This window comes from Euphorbia lathyris, chromosome 2 (assembly GCF_963576675.1).
Source record: "Euphorbia lathyris chromosome 2, ddEupLath1.1, whole genome shotgun sequence".
NCBI classification, from domain to species: Eukaryota; Viridiplantae; Streptophyta; class Magnoliopsida; order Malpighiales; family Euphorbiaceae; genus Euphorbia; species Euphorbia lathyris.
In genome coordinates, this window is record NC_088911.1 from 62,781,905 (window position 1) to 62,802,577 (window position 20,673).

Genomic DNA, 20,673 nt, shown 5'->3' on the forward strand with positions numbered 1-20,673 from the left:
TGGTTGTTAGTGCTCAAAGACTGCTTATTTTACTTATTTGCATTGAGTTCTTAGTATTTCAACCAAATAAGGTTTGTTGCTTGACAACTGTAGACCTGGCTGCAAGACAAACCAAAATTTCTCCAGCAATAGCATTACCCAATCGACGTAACCTAAGAGATGTCAACATGCAGAGTTCAAAAACTGGCAAGGATTCTAATTTAAACAAGGCATTTGATCCAAATCAATCAAGCAAGCGAAGAGTGCGAAGAGGATCAGATCCTATCCACAACAGGTCAAGATAATAAACTAAGAGGTTTATTCAACCATAGACACAAAAAGCAAGTGACTTTCCAACGAGGAAATAGCTTCTACCAGTGCAGAGAAAGTAGCAGCAGTGAATTGTATTTCCATTTTGAAGGAATTTTAGGGTGGGTTGATTATGATTTTTTTTTTTTTTTTTTTTTTTCATATATGAGAAAGATGTGTATAGTAAAATGATCAGAGCACAATGCTTGAACACATTCCTGAGCTAGCATCCTGTCTGTGCCACAAGTTAAAATCATAATCAACCACCAAAGAATAGCACAGCACAGCATAGATGATGTTGTGGGCTTAAGTTTTCTTTTTTCATCCTCTTCTCCCTTAACAATCTTTCTTTGAAGATGAAATTTACATCTTTTTACCTTAGTAAAGTGTTTTCTTGAAGACTATAGTGAAATTTTTTTTTTATCTCTCCTGAGCCTATAATTGATCTTAAACTATTTCAATTTCGAAATAACCATCTTAATGTTTCCCCTCAACAACCATAACCATGCAACATCTATAATACCCACAGAATTGTGATATTTACCAGACACAACATAAACTGAGAAGCCTTATATTGTGTTCTACATATACAATTGCTAGGATGTATACGCTTACAATTTTTCCTAGCTTTTTGATTGAATACCTGATCTTTAAGTATTAACCTCTGTATAATTTTGGCTCAATAAAAGAAACAGAGCAGGCCTATGTTATCTAGAAAGCCTATGATTCAGAGACATATTACATGTTATGGCTGAGCTTATGGTTCATTTGCAGTACAATCAGTCATATTTCTGTTTCATGAAGATTTCTGCATTGTATACTCAAAGTAGCCAAACGTATCTTTAGACAAAATCAGTTCTGCTTTTTTTTTTTCATAAATTTTCCCTACGTTCTATATGTTGACTGACGCAACTTTGGAGGGACTAGAGCATACCGCATAGAGATATTGTTCAAATAAATACTTTCTAGCAATGGTTCAAACGCTTTACTTCAGGTGTTGAATAGGATTAACAAATACAGTTGTTAAAGGTACGTCCTTGACACAACAGAGCAGGACTTGAATTAAAGATAGCAAGCAACATTAGAAAATTATTTAAGATGAAAGTGTGCTTGGATGAAGGTTAATAGAGCTTAATTGAATAGATTAGTTTGAGTCCCACCAGATTAGAGATTAGTTTGAGTTCAAGTTGCGGAGCACGGATTCAGTTCACTCTGTGTGCCTGCTTAGATATTGAAGCTAGAAAATAAACATCAAAATCGAACAGGGTGTCTAAGCTAGAAAATGAGCATCCCAAGTTCATTCGGAATTGTGTTAGCTTCAGTAAAGCCGCAGTAGGAAATACTATTGTTCCACCATTCTAAATTCTCCATGTCTTCATCACACAAAATGAGAAGACATGGAGAAGGTCCTTTGTATCTTAGTCGATTGGATGATCATCAGACATGACTCTGCAGAAGTCACAAGTAAGAGTTGGAAGCATGAAACGCAAGCAGCAGTGAATTCTGTTTTCCAACCAACCGAGTCTCCTTTCGAAACTGAGTACACCATTATGCATATTCCGTATATCAACCTCAGCCACCCTCGCACATGCACGTAGTAATATGTAATAATCTGCATGTGCTGCATAACTCAAGGCACCATCGTCCTTCTTCCTTACATAATGAAGGTAATCTAACTTCTTCACCTTCACTCTTGGCGGAATGTAATAGAACCTATTCTCTTCCATATCTATTTTCAACCGTCTAATGCCTTTCTCTTCCCATTCTGAATTAATATTACCACATGGACTTTCAACCCACTGCTCATGCTTTTTCTTCTTTTCCTTGAAACCGCTGCTGCTTTGCTTTCCTGCACCTTCCTCTTCCTCTTCCTCTTCCATCTCCGACTCCTGATAAATATCAAATATTAACCAACAAGTTACAATAAATATCAATACAACCTGATGAACTTAATCAAATGCAGAGGCAGTTTCTTATGTTCATCACATGCTTCTGGAAAAAGAAACATTTCACCTAAATAGGAGTATGAAGAACTGGAAAAAGAAATACAATTGAGAAGAAGCATAATGAAAGAGCCCTTCAACTATACCTTCAAAAAGATGATGGAAGGGACAAGCCTATATATATGAAAGTACATTCCCTGTATTTATTTCTGTTAATTTACAATGTTATTATGCTTTTCAGTTGGAATCTTATTAATAATTTTTATCTAATGGGAAGGGGGAAAAATAAAAAATAAATAAAACTGACCTCTGTTATTGGAAAATTTATGCATCACAAGTGTTGTCAAAATAACAAAATAAAATTCTCTGGATTTGTCTATGTTGGTGGAATTGTTGGTCTCGGTGATGGAAACAAACCAGATAGCTTGTATTGATTTAGGGAAAATGGAAATAAGAACCTGATAGAAAACAAGATGCTAACCAGCACATATGCCTCCCTCTCTCACTAGGAGCCAAATTAGAATCATAAATCCGGTCCTACTGTTAGAAAGCTAAACTAGGAAAGCTACTAAAAAGCAAACAAATTTACTCGTATTGACTATTGACTATGACTATTGTTGATTATTGATTATGACTATTGACAAATTTCATCTGTTCACGCTGTAGTACCTAATACTTTCATCTGTTCACACTGTAATACCTAACATAAGTCATCTCATCATTCCCAATTGTCCTCTTCCTTCTAGAATAAACTTGATATATCTTAGGCTTTGGGTCCATTGTTGGTGCGGTATCACTTCTCTATCAATACTCCGCCCTTCAAACAGTCTTGTCCTCAAGACTTGGATAAATGATGGCTGCTATGTTGAAATTCAGCTTCCCAAAAGGCAACTTCCAATTGAAAGGAATCATCCAGTGAAAAGTATCTGAAAATTCCAAATTATAAGAGTTCCAATTAACTGGTTCAGCCTCCTTATTTCCGAAAACCTTACCGGCACTGTGATCAACATCGAACACAATCATTAAGTTCCAAGAAGTCATTTGTTGTAACTCCTTAATTGACAACAATCTCAATATATGCTCCACTTCCAAACTCAAAATGGCCGTTTCTAAAGTATCAACCTTCCAGTGAATTTCTTTAGATGAAACCGATGCTTTCTGTTCAGTGCACGATAAATGTGCATCTTGAATTTTGAAGTCGATTGTAGGTTAGTTCATATTCTCCAACATATACCAACAATTGGAATCCATGGCCAAGGGGATCATGAATTGCCGCTTCAAAATTCCTAATCCAATCCATTACATACAAAAGGCCATCATTAGTTTTGATAGTGTTGTTTTTGATGTTGGCCACACAGATTCCTCTCTTTCATAAAAATCATCCACGTTTCCTCTGATCCCAAAATTTTGACCAGTATCGCCATATAATGGGTTCCACTTGCTTTTGATTCTTCTACCCAAAACCTCCACTAGCTTACAAAGCAGTATAACTGCTCTCTCGCCGTGCAGCGCTTGTAGAATTCTCCAAATCCCGTTGATCCTTTGAATTTGAAGATCGAACCTCAAAAGACATTTCATCCTTCTACTTATTTCTGCACCCGAGTCGTTTTGATTGGTAATTTGACCCATGTCTTAAAAGACATGTGAGTGGTCACGACTCTGTTACTATGGCCCTATTCCATTCTATCGCCATCTCCATATTGCCTAGATGCATAGCTCTCATATGCGTACCTGATCCATGTCTGTTAACCAACCCAAGTTTTGATGCGAGTTGGATGAACCTGACTCATCTCTATGTCAAGCGGTGTTGAATTGTTTGATGAAAAATGCTCTGGGACCCTTAAAAGGTCAGGCGGAGTGATCGACATCCCATGGATATCTGCTCAACCGATTTTTTAATTTCTGATTGCACAATCACCCTTGAAGAGCCTTACAAATTATATCTGATGACCTCGGTTGATTCACTGCCAGTGGAAATGAATCAATAGCATACTCTTCCCCTTGTTCTGTCTCCAATTGAGTCTTCTCTGAAGATTGCTTCTCCAAAAATTTGTAGTTTGCTGCCTTGGCACAACAATCAATGGGGGAACTTAAAGCACCGTTCCTTGAGGATTTGGTGTGAGTGATAATGGTTAAATCCTCACCCTGACTTTCCAAACCTCCAAACCTTTCCATGAAATCCTCCTTAAATCGGGACCAAGTTAAATGAGGATTGAAATCCATGTGAATGGTAAACCAATATTTTGTCGTATCTTTCATGCACTTCTTGATTAGAGAGAATCTACTTACGGAAGGTGTTTGATGAACCCTAAAGTGTGCTTTGATTTCTTACCATTCTCGTGGGTCCTTGCTGGAGAAAATTGGCAACTCCATCTGCACTTCTCTAGAGGATTTGGTTTGACAAGAAGAGCTATTGCCTTCATCTTCTATAGAGCTTTTTCCTTGCTGTTTAACCCAATTCATCATGAAAGTTCGAAAGTCATCCTGTTTAACTTTCTCTGCCTCAATTGAACTTTTGATGTCCTTCACATTAATCTGTAAATCATGAACATAATTCTTCAAGTCCTGAAACTGTCTCATGAGCATCCAAATGGGTTTGGGTACGTGTTTCCATTGTTGGATCAGTTCTTCGCCTTCAACTGATCCGGCAGGTCGGACCAATGATGAAAACTTGCAATTTAGGATAAGATTATAATAACATTAAGATAAGAAATGTGAAGAAAAAGATGAACAAGTCAGATAGCTTGTATTGATGTCGGGGAAAAGGAAATAAGAACTAGATAGAAACAAAATGCTAACCAGCACCTCCCAAGGAACGCTTCCCTCTCTCACTTGAACCCAAATTAGAATCATAAATCTTGTCCCTATTATTGATTAGCTATAGGTATTTATACAAGAGGTAAAAAGCTAAACTAGGAAGGCTAATAAAAGCAATATGACTCCCTTGAGGTTCCTGCAATAGACTGGTGTAAGCAACCTGGAAAAATTTAAAAAAAAAATTTATGTGATGCAAATGATTTCAAAGACCAACTTTGGCTGGACTCTAGAAATTTTGTTCATACAGAAGGTTCCTTTGCACACTTTAAGCTAGCAATTCATGAATCAAGGTAGGAACTAACCAATTAGTCATCAAAAGCAAAGTTGGTTTTGTTGTGACACATCTAATCTATCACAACGATCAATATCCTGAAACTGTAAAAGTAATAGAAAGGGTATTCTTTGAATTGGCAAGTCTCTATTTTCATGTGGATGGTCAACCTCCAGAAAGAAATATAGCAAACAACAAACAACAACAAAGCCTTAGTCCCGAAATGATTCGGGGTCGGCTAACATGAACCATCATATAAAACCGTGAAAATCAAATCGTGTCAGCGACACAGATTTGCTCCCTCCACTCCGTCCTATCCACTACCATATTTTCCTCAATTCCCAGTAAACTCATATCACTCTCGATCACCCTCCTCCAAGTTTGCTTAGGTCTTCCCCTACCCCTCACCACTACATCCTTTTGCCACTCTTCGGTTCTCCTAACCGGCGCATCAAGCGCTCTACGTCTCACATGGCCAAACCACCTTAGTCGGTTTTCTCTCATTTTATTCTCAATAGATGTGACCCCTACTTTTGTCCTAATTATTTCATTACGCACCCGGTCCTTTCTCGTATGACCACACATCCATCTCAACATACGCATCTCCGCCACCGACATCTTATGGATGTGGCAGTGTTTCACTGCCCAACACTCCGTACCATATAACAATGCTGGTCTAATTGACGTTCGGTAGAATTTTCCCTTCAATCTATTAGGCATGCCGGGATCACAAAGGAAACACGTAGCACTCTTCCACTTCGCCCAACCAGCTTTAATCCTATGAGCAACATCTCCATCTACTTCTCCATCCGTTTGGATAATAGATCCTAAATACCGGAAGTAATCCGAGGCCTGAACAACTCTCCCATCTAGGGTGATTGTCCCTGCCTCCCTACTCCTACGGCCGCTAAACTTACACTCCAAATATTCTGTCTTACTTCGACTCAACTTAAAGCCTCTAGATTCTAGAGTTTGTCTCCATAGTTCCAACTTCCTCTCCACTCCTTCTTTCGTCTCATCAACCAACACAATATCATCTGCAAACAGCATGCACCATGGTATACCATCTTGAAGTGAACTTGTTAGTTCGTCCATAACGATGGCAAAAAGAAATGGGCTTAGTGCAGAACCTTGATGCACTCCAATCGTAATAGGAAACTCTTCAGTCTTCCCAACACTAGTACGTACACTCGTGCATACTCCCTCATACATGTCCTTTATGATGTCAATATATTTCCGCGAAATGCCTTTCCTTATCAAGGCCCACCAAAGTACTTCCCTTGGTACCTTATCATATGCTTTCTCCAAGTCAATGAAAACCATATGCAAGTCTTTCTTCTTATTTCGATAGTGCTCCATTAATTGTCTCATTAGATGGATGGCTTCCATAGTTGATCTTCCCGGCATAAAGCCAAACTGGTTTTCCGAGATCTTCACCGTCCTCCTTAGCCTTTGTTCGATCACTCACTCCCAAAGTTTCATAGTGTGACTCATTAATTTGATTCCCCGATAGTTGGCACAATCTTGGACATCGCCTTTGTTCTTATACAAAGGGATTAAGGTACTTCCTCCATTCTGATGGCATCTTATTATTTCTCCAAATTTTGTTGAAGAACGTCGTCAACCATTCGATTCCTCTTTCTCCCAAACATCTCCAAATCTCAATAGGGATGCCATCAGGTCCTACTGCTTTCCTCAACTTCATCTTACTTAATGCCATTTTGACTTCACCCTTTTGAATTCTCCGCAGGCATTCATGATTTATCATATCGTGATGGATACTTATATCTCCAACATCTTGTTGGCGATCTCCATTAAATAAGTCATCAAAATAGGACCTCCATCGTTCCTTGATATCCTTATCTCCAACTAGGACTTTCTGGTCCACGTCCTTCACACATTTAACTTTTCCGAGATCTCGCGTCTTCCTATCTCTCATCCGAGCAATTCTATATATGTCTCTTTCCCCTTCTTTCGTATCCAATCTTGTATACAGATCCCGATTCACCTTTGCTCTAGCATCTCGTATGACCTTCTTTACTTCCCTTTTAGCCTCTTTGTATTTTTCGTAGTTCTCGTCACTCCTACATTTCCCCAATAGTTTATAGGATTCTCTCTTACTCTTTACTGCTTGTCGTACTTCTTCTGTCCACCAAGATGTGTCCTTACCCGGTGGCATGCTACCTTTAGATTCCCCTAGAACTTCCTTCGCTACTTCCCTTATACTATGCTCCATCTTATTCCATATCGAATCTATATCTGAATCCATATTGCAAGTCCAAATTTTTCTTCAGAAAGAAATATAGCATCAGCTGATTTATCCATGGAGGCTAAAGTGATTGCTTCTGGATTTATACTTGTTCCACATGGAGATTCCATACTTTATGAGATACAAGAATGCGCCATTTGCTTTACACATTATCTTATGGCCTTCTCAAACCTGAATATGCCATATTGCTATTGTTCTTACAGAAGTTTGAGGTGTGTATGACATTTCACCTACAGAACCTAAGGACAGACGCTGATCTCTCACAACAATACTTCAGAAATCAGAGCATGACTAAGCTAGTTGAATTGGGATATCAATTGCAAGACTCAGCACTTGTTTCTTTTGCTGTCTAATCTCTCTTAGTCTCCTTCTGTTGTTCTACCTGACTTCTTCTTCTGCTTATGTCTACATCAATACTCTCTTAGTTTCTTTCTTCTCTTTCTTTCATTTTTTTATCAATTACCTTCTCATCACTCTATATCTTGATTCTTCTCATCACAGGCTAATCTAAATTTCAATGAACCTAGTCCACAATATATGCAAATCTGAGAAAAGAAATAGTAATGAGCAATTTTACATGAAACCAAAATCTTATATTATTATCTGAGACAGAAAGTCCCATTCCGTGATAATTACAGCTGATTTCTTACTTAGATCTATACTGGAAAGATTTTTTATTCACTTTTATTTCAAGCATTATTAAAAGCCAGATTATTCAAAAGTGCAGTTACTGATATTTTTAGACAAGTAGAAAGCTAGAAGCATAATGCTATATTTGTTAAGAGTAGTTCAAATTAACTATATCAAACAAGTTTTATGCAATATCGCATAATATTTTGACACAGGCATACAATTGAATTGAATATCAGAGAAACATTCAGTTTATATATTAACCAACCTATTACCTTTGCATTCTGATAGATATCCCACAACCTCTCTATTAATTCTTGCTCATTATGATCAACGTGTGATGATCCTTCTCCAGCAAAAACCACATCCTTGCAGTATTCGAGATATGATGGTAAGTCTTTTGTGAATTCTGTAAGAACAAAAAAGCCAAATGAAGACTGGTTAAATTATGGCAGAAAAACATGTATAGAGCCCAGAATTCTTAATTTAAAGAAGCCATTTTGAGCTTTAATTTAATTACCACATCTGGCACCAATCTCATTATATGTAGCTTCTAGGTGGTTCAATAAATCTGTTGAATCCAACTGAGATGGAATTCCAAGGTAGTCTCTACTTGAATCATCCACCGTCTGATGGGGATAGCCTGGAACTTTTTCAGCACCACTCTGTGTTTCAGAGATAGATGTGGAACCTAATTTATTAGTATGTGGAGAACTGGAAGGAGAGCAATGGCGATTTGACAGACTCCTTTCCCACACCCCAAAACCATTTATGTTATAGAGAATTCTTATAGCAACAATCAATATTGACATTACACACACACGGGTAGGAAGTCTCAACTCATTTGCTGATAACCATAAGTCTGGGGGCATTGACCATTCATATATGCGGCATGCATGTGGAAGAACTCTTTCAACTGAAACAGAGAGCTTCTTGAGATAGCGAGAAGCTATTTCATAAAAGTTCACTGGAGGTAAATGCAAACCAATAGACTCAGCAATAGTTGCAGCCATTTTCTCCAACCTCTGTACGGCAACTGTTTGCGAAGGCCTAAACATTAGACTTGGATTTATATGGCAAGCAGGTGACGAGAATTCAAAGCGTTTTACAATTTCAACATGAGCAGAAAAATATGGAAGTTTTCCTTCAATTGACCACTTCAATATGTCAGTCGGCAAAATTGCTTCCCTGGCAAGATGACAAGCCAAAAATGAAATAGCCAGAGAACAAGATAATGGAACTATCTCCCTCAAATGCTTAAACCATAACACCACAGCACGCTGACCATATGCATTACGGGGTTCATTTCCATGCCTTGGATCAAGCCTACGCTCTTCCAGTTCTCCTGTAGTCAGGTGAACACTTAAAAAGATCATACCATTCTGTAAACAGAAACATCCAATGTAAACAATAACAAAAGCTCCTCTTATAAACACAACGTATGATATTCACAGAAACCCTAATGAAGATAATTTTTTGAAAATGAAACATGATCATATGTGAATGCCATAAGTTTGAAATCATAATTATATGAAAATCAATAAAACGTTCCTTTCAACATTGCTAACATATAATTTTAAAATCAAAGCTAGAAGATAATAAAATTCAAATATTCAACAATGTAATCAAGAATGGCATCCTTACTTTGTCTTTGAGCCTCAGATTCAAGCAAAACATCATCGGCCCAGCAATCCCTGAAAACTCCAGTACTAGCCAAGAACCTTAACCAAACAGTGGAAGCCAAGCCACAAATTAAGGGCCGGGCGTTGAACTTCTCAACAAGAGCTTCACATTGCATTTGAATCATCCATTGCATCCCCATCACGTACCTAATTCTAACCTCGTTGTAATAATCCTCGTAACTCAACTTCCGAGAGGCAGCTGACCCGAAATCATCTGGTTCAGTAGATCCTATTCCGTCTAAATATTGATTGATAGGAAAACAATCATCCTTCTCTTTCTTCGCCTTACTGTTAGTGGCGTTTATATTGTCCTCTTCTTGGGTGTAGCGCCGGAAGCAGGTTTGAGGAGAAGGATTAACTTCGATAGCAGTGGCAGGCTGAGAATAGCGGGTGAAGTGGTGTGTATTACTGTCCATGAGGAAGTAATCGTCACCGGTGACAATATCCACCTGGGCTCCGCACCCTCGGCAGTAGTAGAATCCGTCGTCAGACTCATCTCGACCGGCGTGGCCACATCTTCCGCATCGCAAATCCTCTTGTCCTCTTTCCATGGGAAAGTTTGCAGCTTTGGGTTCGTCGGAGTGGGTTGGAAGAAACGGCGGGAGCGGTCACGTCTAGAAATTAGAAAACGAAATCCTGAAATGCTGAAATCACTACTCACTTAACTGGACCACCACATACCCGCCCACCTATCTAATATGTATATGTTCGCTCTTTATAAAAACCCCGCTTAAATTCATATTACATTAGTTCATACTCCGACGGTTTGTATGGTAGCAGGGATAAATGGGGTGAGATTAGAGATACGGGAGGCGGTAAAGATAAGCTACAATGTCATGTAGTTTAAATAGGGATTACTATTTGTAGTCCCAATTTCTTACTTTTAGCCTTTAATAAAGACGAAAATACTCTTTATTTAAAAACCTAAATTATCTCAAATTCTAAACTAAAAGGTGGACTGGGGGAGGGGCGGTAAAAGAAATGAACGTATGGTACATAATTTCGATTGATTTGGATGCTTTTTATATGTATTTGCTGTGTTTTTTAAATTCTGGATCACGGCACCGAGCACACGGCTATCACGCCGCCACCTGTGGTGAGGCGTGATTCTCATACGTCCGTGGGTCGGAAGCCAGTTTTTTTATTTTTTATGTTTAATTTAATTTAGTTAAATTTTTATTTTGTTTAATTTAGTTTAACTAAATTTTTATTTTGTTAATTTTATTTAAATTTTTATTCTATGTTTAATTTTATTTTGTTTAATTTAATTTAACTAAATTTTTATTTTGTTAATTTTATTTTGTTTAATTTAGTTTAACTAAATTTTTAATTTGTTAATTTATTTTGTTAATTTTAGTTAAATTTTTATTTTGTTAATTTAGTTAAAAATTTGTTAATTTTAGTTAAATTTAGTTAAATAGTGTGGTCAATACGTGTGGAGGTAGAGTGTAGCCAGAAAATCTATCCCTTCAGCAGTGAGGCAGCTAGATATGGATGTCGAGGATACACCACGTCATACGAGAGCGCGTGGTGTTGATGTATCAGGCTATAGACGGAGAGCGGCTGAGACGCAGCAGTTGCGGGCGGCTCAGATAGATCAGCCTGTGTTGGATCATCCCGAGTTGGGGGGAGAGGAGACGGATGATTCAGGAGACCGAGATCCTGGTTTTGACGTTGTCGATGACTATTTTTAAGAGTTAGCCGAGGCGCAGCGACGGCAGGGATCTGATGATGATGATGTGCAGCCGACTCAGGGCTCGAGCAGACAGCGCAAGGGTGGTCGATTTGCTACTACAGGTATTATTTATAGTTTATTATTATTTAAAATTTAGCATTAGTTATAGTTTAGTATTATTTCTTGGGTGTTGTGAAACATAGTCCAATTTTCCCATCCTTAGCCATCCGAAAAGACAAAAATGCCCTTTCAGGTGTGGGGGTGGGAAAATCAATTTTTTCTCTCCCGACACGCGGGCGTGAGGACATCACACCTCACCATATGGTGAGGTGTGTGTATATCACGCATCACCAAGTGGTGAGGCGTGTGTGTATCACGCCTGCGTGTCGGGAGAGGAAAAAAATTGGTTTTATACGGATTCTTGCAGATTAGTAGTTTATTGCGGATTATAATTTGAATTATTAACCTTATAGTTTCAAATATAAATAATTAAGATTACAAATTAATTAATATCCATATGTTTTCAAATGTGTTAAAAACAATAAGTTCTACTAAATTACAACAGATATCAATTCGTCTGGTGCCATTCCTTCATAAACTGCTCCATATCAGTCCTAATTGGTGGAGCCTCCTCATCGGACAGGCGTGAGATCGCCCGCTCAGCAATGTCTGCAAAAATGGCTAACCCACTGCAGAAAATTAAATATTAGAAAACAAATATATGTAAAATAATAATAAAAATAATAATAATAAACCTACATATTCGTTGTTGGAGCGAGAATGGTGGACCAGCACATTCCGACGGGCATGAAGCAGACGCGGATGTGAATATCGTTTGTACCACTACATGTACCCGTCATCACAAGCACCAGGATCGGCTCTAACTGGCTGGCATTGTTGAAACACATTTCCACATGATTTTGATTTGACAAAATTATTTAAGTTAATCCCATGATTAAGACAATTAAATTTAAGTGCTTTGGTTTAATTGTACTAATGTGTTTGTTCAATGTTGAGTATAATTATAAATGAGAACAGAATTAAAAAGTAAGACAGAATGAAGTCAGCATGAGCCACAGAAGCTAAGTAGAACACAACTCAGCATCATAGAAGAAAAGTCTTCTTCAGAACAAACGCTTGAAGACGAAGCTGACCGAAGAAGCTGAGTAGAACGTGACTCAGCCTCGCCAAAGATAAAGATCGAAGGCAACGTCTATTAAAATCAAGCTGAGTGTTCATCAGGACAGCATCAATGATCGGTTAACTAAAAGACAAAAACAGACAAGGATCTGCGCCAATTCAGAAGCTTTGGAATTACGCAAGGAGACAGTTTCGAGATGCATGGGTCAACTGGCATTTGGCTAAAAGACGAAACTGGCGCTAGAAGATGAACCTGGCGGAAGAAGACAAGCCTGACTGCTGCTAAATTCAGACGATAGGATTGGCCTGCAAAACTGTATGCTGACCAGTGAATGACGCAAGAAGACCGTTTGAATTCAACGGATAGATCCGAATTCAAATGATTGAGGCATCAGATTTCACTATAAAAGGACAAGTTCATCTCTTGGATCTTTAGCCGAAGTACAAAAAGAAAAACATACATACAAGCACATACAAACAAGAAAAAGCAAATACTTACACCTAAATCCTATTTCTGTATAAAAGTCTAGATTGAATTTGTATTCATCTAAAGTGTTCTTCATCTAGAAAGAACAAATATGTATCAATTGTAAAGATTGAGAGAGTGGTGCTGAGTACTCGGTTTTAGTACTCAGTGGTAGAGAAAATCTAAGTGTTTGGTTATAGCACTTAGTAGGGTTGAGTAGACGAATAGAGGACGGTACTCTTGCATACTCAATTGCTTGTAAACGGTTTGTGCTCTACCTTTAAAGAGCTCAGTAGTGGATTGAAAAAGCCCGGAAGGATTCTGGGGACTGGACGTAGGCGGTGCGGCCGAACCAGGATAAGACTGCTGAGTAATTACTAACCCTTCTCTTGATATATATATATATATATATATATATATATATATATATATATATATATATATATGTGTGTGTGTGTGTGTGTGTGTGTGTGTGTGTATGTATGTGTTGCTTGTTTAAATTACTCAGTATATAATCTGTATAAGCCGACGCTGAGTAATCAGAGTGCTGAGTTGGAAGCTGACCTTAAGTGTTAATTCCCAACTCACAAGTAAAACAGTTCTAGTCAGCCTCTGACTAAAGTTGTCTTGCATCGCGCTCAGCCTTACTGACCTAAACTGAGTAAAGTTGTTTAAAGAATTAAATTAAGTCAGCAATTAAGCGAAAAAGTTACATTAGTTCCTAACCCCCCCCCCTTGGAACTAATTACACGGGACTAACAAGTGGTATCAGAGCACAGTAGCTCACTACTCAAAGATAAAACTATCTTGAGCTGATCCCTGTAAATGGCTGAGAACAGCACTCGTTTCCTTCCTGGAAATCAAACAACATAGATACTCCCTGAGGGATTATCCATTAGTCGGCCTCCCTTGTTCTTCGGATCAAATTATACATTTTGGAAGAGCATGATGAAAAATTTTATTCAGGCTACAAACATGAGTGCGTGGCTTGCAATAGTCCAAGGCCCATTTGTGCCTTACAAAATGGTAAACAACGAGAAGGTTGTTAAAAGTGAAACTGAGTGGTCAGAGGATGACCTTAGAAAACTGCAAAATAATGCTTCGGCTATCAATATGCTTCACTGTGCGTTAGATGCTGCAGAGTACAACAAAATTTCAGGTTGTGAGTCAGCACAGGAAATATGGAAGAAGCTGGAAGTGACCTATGAAGGTACCAGCAAGGTCAAGGAATCAAAGGTGAACCAACACATGAGACTATACGACCTATTCGAGATGAATGACAATGAAGACATCTCTGAAATGAATGCTAGATTCACCAACATCATAAATGAGCTGAAAAGACTCGGCAAGAACTTCACAGAAGAAGAGCAGGTGAAGAAAATCTTGAGAAGTCTACCCAAGAGCTGGCAAGCTAAGAAGACAGCTGTGGAAGAAGCTCATGACCTGACCACATATAAATATGATGAGCTCATAGGATCTCTACTGACCCACAAAATTTCAATGAAGAACTTTGAAGCTAAAGAAAAGTCAGAGGACAAGAAGCAAAAATCACTTGTCATGAAAGCTGACTCAACAGAAGCTGACTCGTCAGATGATGAGGAGATGGCCATGTTTACCAGGAAGATGAAGAAGCTGTTCAGAAAGAATGACAAGAACAGCAAAAGACCATTCAGAAGAAGCGATAAATACAAAGCTGAGCCTAGCGACAGCAGATACAAAAAGGACAGCTCCAAGCCTGTCACATGTTTTGAATGCCATCAAACTGGGCATATTAAATCAAGTTGTCCCACTCTGAAGAAAGAAAAGAAAGGCAGCAGAAAAGCAATGGTGGCAACATGGAGTGACAGTGATGAGTCAACCTCATCAGAAGCTGATGCCACGGAGTAAGCAAACATATGTTTTATGGCTGACGAATCTGCTGACCAATGCCGATCTGAGCAAGCTGACCTCTCAGATGAATCTGACCAAGAGGAGCACTCCAATGAGGTAACATCTCTTCTCTTGCTTAGAAATGAAATGGTTAACGCCCTGAGTGATCTATATACACTGACCAAAAAGTGTAACAAAAAAAATAAAGGCACTCAGCAGGCGATGTGATGAGATCGAGGAAGTCAAGCTGAGTGACATCCGACATCTCCTTCAGGACAACACTAGGCAAGATGAAAATTTAAAAATAATGCATAGATTTGTCTCTGAAGTCCAATCAGACTCCAAGAAGCTGAGAAAGGACATCACAACTATACAGAACCAGCTGAGTACATCGGCTAAGAAAAGGTTTCATCCTAATGCTATGTATCATGGTACTGGTTAGCATGGACGGTACACTCAGCAGAACAGTCTGTGTGACTGTTGTGGAAAAAGAGGACACACCATAGATGTGTGCTGGCATACTCGGCGGAATGTCCAATGCGACTTCTGAGGAAAGAAAGGCCATACCACTAAGGTATGCTGGCATGCTCAGCACAATCATGCTGACCAAAAACAAAATCACCCTCAAAGGGTAACTTATTGTGACTTCTGTGGTAAAGATGGTCACACCATAAATATATGCCGTCACAAAATAAAATATGATGTGTCACCTGTTTATGCTAACCAACGAGGACCCAAAAAGAATTGGGTACCTAAAGATGAATAGTTTAAAATGCAGGTGAGCCTGAGGTGTGCGGAGAAGTCAAAGCTTTGGTATATTGACAGCGCATGCTCGAGGCATATGACTGGTGATGAAACTCAGTTCATCACACTTGAGCGTAAACGAGGTGGAAGTGTAAGCTTCGGAGACAACAAAAAGGGTAAGATAGTAGGATCAGGTACTATTGGAGGTAACCCTACTATTGAGTCAGTCTCCTTAGTTAGGGGTCTCAAATATAACCTATTGAGTGTAGCTCAGCTGTGCGACAATGGTAGAAAGGTTGTATTTGATGCCATTGAGTGTCGGATACTCGAGGGAAAAACAAACGATTTGATTTTAACTGCCCCTCGTGTTGACAATGTTTACATGTTGAGTTTAGAAAAGAATTTTTCAAAAAACATATACTTAGTGTCAAAGGAAGATAATTCCTGGTTATGGCATAGGAGACTTGGTCATGTAAGCATGGACCTCCTTGCCAAATTAGCAAGAACGCAATTAGTTGAGGGCTTGCCCAAACTCAGATTCGAGAAAGATCAATTATGCAATGCTTATCATCCTTACTACACTTGGATCTTTTCGTACCTGTCCAACCACTCAGCTTGGGCGAGAGATTTTCCTTGGTCATTGTAGATGATTTCTCTCGGTATACTTGGGTCATCTTGCTGAGTAGCAAGGATGAAGCTTTTGAGACGTTCTCAACACTGATCAGAAAGCTTGAAAATGACAAAGATTTAAAATTAGCTCACATCCGTAGTGATAATGGCGGAGAATTCAAAAACCAACAGTTCGATGAATTTTGTGAATTCAGCGGCATTGACCATAATTTTTCTGCTCCTAGAACTCCTCAACAAAATGGGGTAGTTGAGAGGAAGAACAGAACATTAGTTGAAATATCTAGGACAATGCTGAGTGAGAATAGGCTTCCAAAGTATTTTTGGGGTGAAGCTGTCAACACAGCATGCTATATACTCAATAGGGCTTTAGTTAGACCTATTCTTAATAAAACCCCCTATGAACTTTGGAAAGGACGAAAGCCCAACATTGGATACTTTCGTGCTTTTGGTTGTAAATGCTTTATACTCAATACGAAAGACAACCTTGCCAAATTGATTCTAAAGCTGACGAAGCGATCTTTCTAGGGTACTCAACTAACAGTAAAGCATATAGGGTGTTCAATAAACGAACTCAAGTCGTAGAAGAGTCTGTCCATATCGAGTTCGATGAAACTAACCCTGCAGGAAAGTCAAGTCAGTCTGCCGAAGATGACCCAGGCTCAGCTTCCGCTGACCAAAATAGAGCCACTGAGTCATTACCACACGGGCTGACCAAAGGTAAAAACGAACCTGAAATTACCTTTGCTGACCAATCTAAAACTACAGATATTGTTGAAACACCTGCTCTTGACAACTCAACATTACCCAAAGAGATCAAAATTCCAAGAGGACACTCGGAGAAGTCCATTCTTGATGTTGCTGAGAACAACCTGATGACCAGAAATCAACTCAGGAGATATCTTAGCAATGTTGCGTTCGTCGTCTCAGTCCATGAACCAAAGAACTTTACCGAAGCTGAGCATGACGAATTCTGGATCAACGCTATGCAAGAAGAGCTTGATCAATTCAAAAGAAATGAGGTATGGGATTTAGTGCCAAAACCTAGGAATCAAAAGACCATAGGAACTAAGTGGGTCTTCCGAAATAAGCTAGATGAGCAAGGTAATGTAGTTAGAAACAAAGACCGACTTGTAGCTCAAGGTTATAGTTAGCAAGAAGGCATTGACTATGGTGAGACCTTTGCTCTCGTTGCTACGTTAGAGGCTATACGAATATTATGTGCATATGCTAGTTTCATGAACTTCAAACTATTTCAAATGGATGTCAATAGTGCATTTCTTAATGGATTTATAAATGAAGAGGTATATGTTAGTCAGCCTCCAGGGTTTGAAGATCCAAAATTTCCAAACCACGTTTATAAACTCAAGAAGGCCATGTACGGCCTGAAACAAGCACCACGTGCTTAGTACGAAAGGTTGACCAGTTTCCTGCTGACTAGGAACTATGTCAGAGGAAAAGCTGACACAACCTTATTCATTAAGAAAAAGGGTAAAGATACCCTGCTGGCACAAATTTACGTAGATGGTATTATCTTTGGTGCTACTAATGAATCTATGTGCAAAGAATTTAGTAAACAGATGCAAACTGAGTTCGAGATGTCTATGATGGGGGAACTCAACTTATTCCTTGGACTTCTAATTAAGCAAGGGAAGAACGACATCTTCATTAGTTAGTCTAAATACGCCAAAGAAATATTGAAGAAATTCGATATGGAAGAATGTAAGCCCATATCTACCCAAATGGGTACTGACACTGTGCTTTGCGCTGATGAGAAAGGTAAGTCAGTAGACAGCAAGTTATATCGAGGTATGATTGGCTCTCTACTTTATCTAACTGCTAGTAGGCCTGACATTCAGTACTCAGTATGTTATTGCGCAAGATATCAAGCTGACCCCAGAGAATCTCACTATATAGCTGTGAAAAGAATTTTTAGATATTTGCAGAGCTCAATTAATGCAGGTCTATGGTATCCAAATACAAATGACTTCACACTCATTGGATACACTGACGCTGACTATGGACGAGATAAGCTAGAACATAAGAGTACTTCAGGAGGGTGTCACTTCCTCGGAAGCTGTCTAGTATCTTGGTTCAGCAAGAAGCAATTGTCAGTGGCCCTGTCAACAACTGAAGCTGAGTACATTGCTGTCGGAAGCTGTGTGGCCCAGGTCCTATGGATTAAGCAATAGTTGGAGGATTATGGAGTACAAACTGAAACAATTGAAGTCAAATGCGACAACAAGAGTGCCATTGACTTATCTAAAAATCCAATCCAACACAGCAGGATGAAGCATGTCAGCATTCGGCATCACTTCATTAGAGACCATATACTCAAAGGTGAGATCAAGTTGACCTACGTACCAATCGATGAACAACTTGCTGATATCTTTACGAAGACCTTGACTCGTGAGCAATTTAATATACTAAGGGAAGCTATCGGTATGTCTAATCCTCTTCAATAATTTTCTGCGCTTAAATGAATGTTGAGTGATTCTTACATGCTGAGTGATTAGTAACTGTTACATGCTAAGCTAATATGAATTACATAAAATCACCTTATGCTGAGTAGACATACATACTGAGTGATTATCATAAGCTGAGTTACTAAGCATACAAATATTCCTTCTACGTAAAACTGAGCACTCAGAAAGTCAAAAACGTTTAGTATTCTAGATACTGAGTGAAGCCAGTTGCACAATAAATGCTAGCACGCGCATTAAGTAGCCACCTAGGATGACATAAGCGTAATAATTAGAAAACACATGCGCCGAATGTGTCATAAATGCCAGAGATAACTGTCGATTGATCATCTCAAGATCAAACCGCCATTCCGACCTATCAGATCAACTCGACACTTCTATAAATAGTGGACGAATTCCTACTAATTCCTTTTTATTTTTGAAATCATTGGCATTCAATTTCTCTCTCTCTCTCTCAAATCCCAAATCCTCTCAAAATCTCTCAAAGAATCATGTCTAACAATTCTCAGAGCATCTCCGGTGCCGATTACGATGACAATCGCTCCGATGAAAACCCTTCGTCTCCTGCTGAGCAGGACTATGAAGAGACTTCAACTGAGTCTCAATGACATGGTCAGCATGACCAATCTAAGGTCAGCACTCCGAGCAAAAACCCCAAAGCTGACCAAGCAACACCGTCAAAGGAAAAGAAAAAGAAGAAAAACAAGCAACCTAAGGAGAAGGTATTCCTCTCCGTTTACAAAAACGTATAGAAGTGTGAGGTTGTCCGTTGCCGTTGGTTCTCTAAAGGGTTCGTGGAGGCTGAGAAACCCTTTTGTGAGTGGATATCCAAGAATGGCTGGACCGAGCTATTCTCTCTCCCCGGTACCACTTACCTGCAGTTGGTAAGAGAATTTTATGCAAATCTCAGGGTTAACGAGGATAATGTTGACCACTTAGTGACCAAGGTCAAAGACAAGGACATCACGATCACTCCGTCTTATCTCGCAACTCTGCTAAAACTGACGGCCAAATGTTCAGAACTTAGGACCACAAACGACTACTCTAAGATTGACTACCCTGTTGAGTTCTGCAAACCAAAAGACCACAAAGGGGAAATAGCCAGCACTTGCATGGGTCAGCCTCAGAAAATGGCTCATTACATCCTGACCAATTTCCTATTCCCTAAAATCAATGCCTCCTTCTCAGCTTCCAACTTTGACCAATGCTTTATCTGGCACATGCTGAACTATATACCACTCAACATGCCCGTCTTCCTTATCGGCGCTTTCCAACGAAGTACCGGGAAACTCAGGATGGGCTCCCTCATCACAAAAATTCTTCAGGACCACCAGGTGAGCACCGTCGAAGAAATTGAAATCTGGGGTACAGAAATCACAGCGGCACTGTTGTTCGGCTTAGCCTATAACCAACACATTAAGCCTAAGAAAGGAAAGGGGGCAGCGGTTGAAGAGGAACCAGCTGAAAATGAAGAAGGGGATAATGTGGTTGAAGAAGCACAGGATGTGCCGACCAAGAAAGGGAAGAAGATAATGGTTGAAAAGGAACCCGCTGACCGCACTAGACAAGACAAAAAGCGGAAAGCTGACCAATCCGCAATAGATATTAACACAGCTCCGAGGAAGATTCGGATAATCTCTAATGCAAAGAAAGCTGCTGATGAGCAAGCTCAAGGGGAACCTAAGTCAGCGGAGAAACAGAAAAGGCAAGTTGATCATGAGGAAGAAAGTGAGGAAACCCCTGAAATGCCTCTGAAGAGGAAGAAAACC

The 20,673-nt window shown here is 39.2% G+C and overlaps 1 protein-coding gene across 1 annotated transcript; it reads right to left on the bottom strand.

Moving 5' to 3' along the window:
- Window positions 1-1,398: 1,398 nt before the first annotated feature.
- LOC136218449 (TATA box-binding protein-associated factor RNA polymerase I subunit B) lies at window positions 1,399-10,706 on the bottom strand. Its single transcript, XM_066005312.1, has 4 exons — window positions 9,863-10,706; window positions 8,739-9,563; window positions 8,494-8,627; window positions 1,399-2,177 (listed from the first exon to the last, which is right to left on the bottom strand). The coding sequence occupies exons 1-4, from the start codon at window positions 10,449-10,451 to the stop codon at window positions 1,707-1,709; spliced, it is 2,019 nt and encodes a 672-aa protein (XP_065861384.1). The 5' UTR covers window positions 10,452-10,706; the 3' UTR covers window positions 1,399-1,706.
- Window positions 10,707-20,673: the final 9,967 nt, after the last annotated feature.